Source organism: Ictalurus punctatus, chromosome 28 (genome assembly GCF_001660625.3).
Source record: "Ictalurus punctatus breed USDA103 chromosome 28, Coco_2.0, whole genome shotgun sequence".
Taxonomy (NCBI): Eukaryota; Metazoa; Chordata; class Actinopteri; order Siluriformes; family Ictaluridae; genus Ictalurus; species Ictalurus punctatus.
In genome coordinates this window covers 2,381,755-2,389,254 of record NC_030443.2, presented here as the reverse complement: position 1 = coordinate 2,389,254, position 7,500 = coordinate 2,381,755, and the positions used below count along the sequence as shown (strand labels likewise).

Genomic DNA, 7,500 nt, shown 5'->3' with positions numbered 1-7,500 from the left:
GCTCGCGATTTGTTTGTTTGTTTGTTTGTTTATTTATTTGCCCCCAAAAGTAGCGCGTTTTTTCCACAGATTTGTTCCGAGACGCGTCATGTGACACCGAGTGCAGTTGAAGGCTTTCGTTTACTCTACCTGAAAGAGATTCGTTTACGATCCCCCCCCGCCAGCACTGCTGAATCGTTCCTCATCTCTGTCCGTGTCTCAGGGTTTCGACCAGTTGAGGATAGAGGGGCTGCTGTGCGACGTCACGCTGGTGGCCGGCGACGGCGACGAGGCGTTTCCTGTCCACCGAGCCATGATGGCGTCATCCAGCGACTATTTCAAAGCCATGTTCACAGGTAGGTGCGCGCTGGGTTCACGCACGAGCCTGCCGCGCGACTGAGTTCTATTTCATTTATTATTAATAAGAACGCGTCTTTGATTGTAGATGTGGCTCCGCCCACTGAATTAAAATCACTTCACATATATTTATTAGCTTGCTAATTTTGAAGGCATTAGAAGCTTCATTCTTTTTGTTGTTGTTGTTGTTGTTGTGCTCTGTGTGTGCGTGTGTGTCGCATGTACGGCGAAGCTCGTGCTGTGATGTGACGCGACGCGACGTCTCGCCCTGCTTTTGATGAATTATAAAATACAGGGTTCACATTCTAGACCTGCTCTTTCTTCCTGCCTCTGTGTGGAGCTGAAAGATATACAGTCGAGCCCGGACAAACACCTGCTTCTGTGATTCTGTAGAATGAATTTTAAATCCTTTAGAATCGTTTCCATCTAATTCTTTTCCGTCTGATGTCCCTCGGCCTCTCAGGTGGGATGAAGGAGCAGGACCTGATGTGCATCAAGCTGCACGGCGTGAACCGCGTGGGCCTGAAGAAGATCATCGACTTCATCTACACCGCCAAGCTCTCGCTCAACATGGAGAACCTGCAGGACACCCTGGAGGCGGCCAGCTTCCTGCAGATCCTCCCGGTGCTCGACTTCTGCAAAGTGTTCCTCATCTCCGGGGTACATCGACGATCCTACGATTTTCTCCATTGTTCTAGTCAATAAATAACAACACGGGTCCCTGTGAATGAGCTGTCGCTATAGAAACGAACGCGTAATCGGTCACTACCTCCTGAGCGATCGGAATCCGACGCCGACGGGCTTTACGGCGTCTCTGCTCCAGCGAGCTTTATTTAGGTCGTCAGCTGATTAGCGAGGCCTCCGTGAGCCCAGGCGGATCGTTAGAGGCGACGCGCGGCGCATGTTTATGCACGTTCCTCACTGCTGCGTCTCCTGCGCGAGCTTGGCTTACACACACACCAGGCATGCGGCGATTTATTACGTTTTCGTACCCGGCTCCGCTTTTAATACAGCTTTGTCGGGACGCGATCAATTACGGCGATACGAGCCCGGTAACGGCCGCGGCGATAGAATTAGGAGGAATTTACTCGCTCGGCCGCTTTATTATCCGAGTTTGTTTTCTCACAAGACGAGTCGGTCCTGCCGAGCGCTGTTTACGCTCAGCCGAGACGAAATAAAAACGTGGCGTTTGTAAGCAGCAGCGCTCTAACACGAGCGACGGGGTTCGCTCTTATTTTGGTTTGTACTGAGCTATATACTCCTGAGAACTCCCGAGCTATATACTCCTGAGAACTCCCGAGCTATATACTCCTGAGAACTCCCGAGCTATATACTCCTGAGAACTCCCGAGCTATATACTCCTGAGAACAGAGTGGGGTTTTTGAAAATTGAAATTAAAATAAATAAAAAAAATTTGACGTACATCTTAATTCCACTGAATTTACACCACTGTGCTGTCGAATTCTTGATTCTGATTGGTCAGAAGGTCTTGATTCATTTTCTCCAAGTTAATTCAGACAGTGATTCAAAACAGTTTCCCTCTGGAATCAATCCATCCATCCATCCATCCATTTATCCATCCCTTAATCCATCCATCCATTTATCCATCCGTTAATCCATCCTTTAATTCATCCATCCATCCATCCATTAATTTATCCATCCATTTATCCATCCCTTAATCCATCCTTCCGTCCATCCATTTATCCATGCATTTATCCATTAGTTAATCCATCCTTTAATTCATCCATCCATCCATACATCCATTTATCCATCCATTTATCCATCTGTTAATCCATCCTTTAATTCATCCATCCATCCATCCATTAATCTATCCATCCATTTATCCATCCCTTAATCCATCCATCTGTTAATCAATCCATCCATCCATTAATCTATCCATCCATTTATCCATTGGTTAATCCATCCAGTAATCCATTTATCCATCCATTTATCTATCCGTTAATCCATCCATTTATCCATCCCTTAATCCATCCATCTATTAATCCATCCGGTAATCCTTTAATCCATCCATCCGTCCATCCCTTAATCCATCCATCCATTTATCCATCCATATGTTAATCCGTTCATCCATCCATCCGCCCGTCCGTTAATCCATCCATTATTCCATCTGTTCATCCATCCATCAATCCCAGGTATAACAAACACATAATGGTTGATCTGGAGAACTTCTCTCTCTAACTTTTCTCATGAAACAAGTGTCCAGTGTGTTTTCCACCGCGAGTCTTCAGGGCTTTACGTTTTCTTGTTTCGCTGATGTTCCGTGATGTTAATTGTAGCTCTAAATGGATAAAAAGCCTCAGATTTTCAAAAGTAATGTGGATGAAACCAATATAATCCGAGGCGATGTTCAGGTTGGCGTGTAATATAACAGTGTTGTCAGTACGGCAGTAAAAAATATTATTTTTACAGTCGGGATGAAATTGTTTCATTATGTCCCAAATGATTATTTTCCAGAGTTTTGAAATTGAGAAGGCAGTGAGACACTGAGGCAGTGAGACACTGAGGCAGTGAGACACTGAGGCAGTGAGACAGTGGTAGAGCTGCAATGTCGTTCGTTATGACTAGCCTGGTAGGTGAAGATCGTCCTGAAGGCTCTTGTTTAGCCAGTAGCCTCTGACGTGACGGTTCTTCTCCTTCGGTAGGTGTCTCTGGAGAACTGCGTGGAGGTGGGGCGCATCGCTAGCGCGTACAACCTTGCCGAGGTGGACAAATACGTGAACAACTTCATCCTGAAGAACTTCCCGGCGCTGCTGGGGACGGGCGAGTTCGTGAAGCTGCCCGTGGAGAGACTAGCCTTCGCTCTGTCTTCCAACGGTCTGCGGCGCTGCAGTGAGCTGGAGCTGTTTAAAGCGGCGTGCCGCTGGCTGCGGGCGGAGGACGGGCGCATGGAGCACGCGGCCCGCCTCATGCGCAACGTCCGCTTCCCGCTGATGAGCCCGAGCGAGCTCATCAACCACGTGCAGACGGTGGACTTCATGCGCACGGACAATGCCTGCGTCAACCTGCTGCTGGAGGCCAGCAACTACCAGATGATGCCCTACATGCAGCCGGTGATGCAGTCCGAGCGCACGGCCATCCGCTCCGACAGCGCGCACTTAGTGACTCTGGGTGGCGTCCTGCGCCAGCAGCTGGTCGTCAGCAAGGAGCTGCGTCTGTTCGACGAGAAGGCGCACGAGTGGCGGGCGTTGGCGCCGATGGACGCGCCTCGCTACCAGCACGGCATCGCGGTCATCGGCAACTTCCTGTACGTCGTCGGCGGGCAGAGCAACTACGACACCAAGGGGAAGACCGCGGTGGATACGGCGTTCCGCTACGACCCGCGCTACAACCGCTGGATGCAGGTGGCCTGCCTCAACGAGAAGCGGACCTTCTTCCATCTGAGCGCACTCAAGGGCCACCTGTACGCCGTCGGAGGCAGGAACGCCGCGGGAGAGCTCGGTGAGTGGGAGTCGCCGGGGGGCGTGGCTTGTTGTCTAAGTGTGTCTTCCGTCCTCCGCAAGGGCGTGGTAATCTGCTTGTCGGGTTTAATTAGAGCCAGACACGGGGGGGGTCAGCGGTTTGGTCACCATGGTAACGGCCGAGCCTGGAGGTTGTAGTCAGGATGGAAAGCTCCAGAGGAACGTAGGGAATCGCGTGAGGGAGGAGTAATGTCGGGATTTAACACGTATCCAAGCGAACACACACACACGGTACACTCTCAAGGACATTTCCTTACACACACACACACACACACACACACACACGCACACAGAGTGCCACTCCCATTAAATTACACCAACACACTTCTACCGCAGACCACAGAAAGGAGCTGAGCAGCTAAATAAAGAATGGAGACGTTCTCCTCAAACCACAGGAAGGGGATTTTTACACACACACACACAGACACACACACACACTCCTTCCTGCTCCACCGAGCCACGTTTCCACAGTCTCTGTTACCATGGCGACCGGAGTCATGCCGGTCAAGTGGATTTTATTGCTCTGAATTAAATTACTTTTGTTTTTTTGCTTTTTTTCCCCTCTTTCTATCGGCTTCGTACCGTGAGCTCGCGTGCCGTCTACACACACGCACACACACACACACGCTCGCTCACACACACGCACGCACGCTGTGTTCTGCACACGTGGGGCAAGAGTAGAAGTGATTTTTAAATCAGTGAAGTTTGTTTTATTTGATTTGAAATTCTCCAGGCAGATTTATTTTTAAATTTATATATATATATATATATATATATATATATATATATATATATATATATATATATATATATATATATATATATATATATATAAATAAATAATATAAGCGCCACTGTTACTGTTCATCCGTTACTGATGATTGATCTCTCAGTACGTTTAACCTGTTGTGTTTATTGACTTTTTCTTTTTGTTTAAAGTTGACTTCTTTTCTTTCGGTTATTTTCTGTCCTTCTTTCTTTATACTGATTTGACCTCTTTTTCTGTTATTTTACTTCTTTCTTTCTTTCTTTCTTTCTTCTGGTCTTTTACTTTTAAAAGCGACCTTGATTTCTTTCGTTTCGGTTCACTTTTAGTTCTTTTTTTTTTTTTTTTTTCTTTCTTTCAAAGCTGACTTGACTTCTTTTAGTCCTTTTCTTTGACTTCTTTTCTTTCCGTTACCGATTCGACTTCTTCCTTCTCGTGGTGTTTTTACTCCTTTCTTTTTCTTTTGTTTAACGTTTGCTTGATTTTTCTTTTAGTTCTGATCTTTTTTTTTTTCTTCTTCTTCTTTTTTTTCTTCTTCAGTGACTGATTTTGTCTTCTTTCTATCTTTAAAGGTGATGTGATCCTTTCTTTTAGTTTTACTTTGATCTCTTCCTTTCTTTTCTTTCCTTTTTTTTAAAATTCTTTCTTTTTGTTTTTGTTCTCTTGCTTTTATTTTACGTCCTTTCTTGCTTAAACATCCGTGTGTGTGTGTGTGCGCGCGCGTGCGTCGTCAGCACTGCTGTATAAATAAAAGATGTTATTAAAATGAGCAGATTTTCAGCTCATTATCTCCTGAACCTGATGTTTAAACGTAATTAACAAATGACCTTTTGAGGTAATTAACACATTACCCCTCTTACTGACAAACGACTTCTGACCATCTGTCCCGCTTTAGCGTTCCCGCAGCAGAACCGAACACGATTAAATACATCGGCGTCGATAAATCCTCGGAAAAGTCCGGAGACGACGATCGGGAAGGATTTTCATTTATTTATTTTTTTCCTTTTCACGGAGAAACGTGGGATATAGTATTTTAAGAGGCGAGGTCGTCTGGGCCGTCGGGGAGGATGAGGTCATCATTATGGGACGGTGGGACTGTGTTTAAAGAGCTCTGGTCTTTAAGTGCGGCGCGCCGGAGTCTCCGGTGATCATCACCGGCTTTAATTAAAGAGCTAGTAAGCAGTCGTGTGAAGTTGAGTTCTCGGATCTGATCGGTCAGGAGGCGTGCTTGAAAGTTTGTGAACCCTTTTTTTTTTTTTTTTTTTTTAATAATAAGAGTTTTCAAGATGTCCGCATAAATGCGACCTAAAACGTCATCGGATTTTCACACGTGTCCTGAAAGGAGATAAAGAGAACCCAGTTAAACAAGCGAGACAAAAATGTTACATATCTGTGAGGGATAAAAGTATGTGAACCTTTTTGTTTTCGGTGTCTGGTGAGACCTCATCGTGCAGTAATAAGTGCAGATAATCGTTTTTGGTAAGTGTCGATCAGTCCTGCACGTCGGCTCGGAGGAGTTTTATCCCGTTCCTCAGTACAGAACAGCTTCAGCTCTGGGATGTTGGTGTGTTTCCTCACATGAGCTGCTGGCGTCAGGTTCTTCCACAACATCTATGTTTTGAGATCCTGGAGTTTTGATTTCCGCGAGCCGTAATCGCCGAGGTTAAAAACGAAAAAAAGGCTCGAAAGGTTTCACTTTGTGTAACGGATCTAGAAAATATGAAAGTCCACGTTTTGAATTTTCCCACCATGTTCTCTCTCTCTCTCTCTCTCTCTCTCTCTCTCTCTCTCTCTCTCTCACGGTCTGTCTCTCTTTCTCTCTTTCCGAGTGCAGCAACGGTGGAGTGTTATAACCCCAGGACGAACGAGTGGACGTACGTGGCCAAGATGAGCGAGCCTCACTACGGTCACGCAGGAACGGTCTACGGAGGTTACATGTACATTTCAGGTGAGACTCGTGCCATAACCCCCCCCACACACACACACACACACGCTATAGAAGAAAGCTGCTGTTTTAATGTGACCGTATGCAAACACACACAAAGGCCACGCCCACATTGGGCTGAGCCATAAATATTACATCCAGGATTTGAGGATTCTGTTAGCTCTGTTGTGTCTGCATGTTTGTCTCCTGGGGTCTTGGTCTGGATGGCTGGACACCTGCTTAGGGGTGACTGGGTGTGGCTTGGCGCCTGTGCGTCTCGCTGTCTGTCCGAGCGTCTCGCCGTCTGTCTGAACGTGTGTCTGAGCGTCTCGCCGTCTGTCTAAGCGTCTCGGCGTCTGTCTGAGCGTTTGTCTGAGCATCTCGGCGTCTGTCTGAGCATCTGTCTAAGCGTCTCGGCGTCTGGGTTTGTGTGTTTTGTGTCTGCATGCTCTCTTTATTTAGCCAGGTTGATTTTTCTCAGTGTGTGGGTGTGACGCACACAGGAAGAGAGTGAAATGTGTCAACTCACTCTTTTTCTCCCAACACACACACCCTCAACACTTGAAGCTGAAAGGTACAGTGGCTCTGACAGGGATATATTTGGGAATGTGTACATTCTCTCTCTCTCTCTCTCTCTCTCTCTCTCTCTCATGCACGCACGCACGCACGCGCACGCTCCCATCATGTATTAATCCTCTCTAGGTATTATCACTTGTTCTGTTTATTGGATTGCAACTTAAATCCTGTGTTATGCCCCAGAAGCCTGGTTTCTGCATCTCTCTCACACACACACACACACATACGCACGCACGCACGCACGCACACACACACACACACAGAGAGAGTGAGATGGAAGGATGAAGGGAAAGGAAACAAGCCTGAAGGAGTGAGATGAGAACTGCTGAAGTGAGAGCGAACACTGTGTGGGAGTGTGATGGTGGCGACGTGCGCGCACACACACACACACACACACACACACACACACACACACACAC

At 46.8% G+C, this 7,500-nt stretch overlaps 1 protein-coding gene across 5 annotated transcripts in view; it reads left to right on the top strand.

Annotated features, from left to right (window-relative positions):
- Window positions 1–7,500, top strand: part of klhl13 (kelch-like family member 13) — a 38,516-nt gene that overhangs the window by 22,650 nt on the left and 8,366 nt on the right. For all 5 annotated transcript variants that reach the window (XM_017460091.3, XM_017460089.3, XM_053677022.1 and 2 more), the window contains 4 exons: window positions 203–335; window positions 800–996; window positions 3,000–3,795; window positions 6,416–6,529. In XM_017460091.3, coding sequence (XP_017315580.1) covers window positions 203–335; window positions 800–996; window positions 3,000–3,795; window positions 6,416–6,529 — 1,240 coding nt within the window. The remainder of the gene's footprint in view (window positions 1–202; window positions 336–799; window positions 997–2,999; window positions 3,796–6,415; window positions 6,530–7,500) is intronic.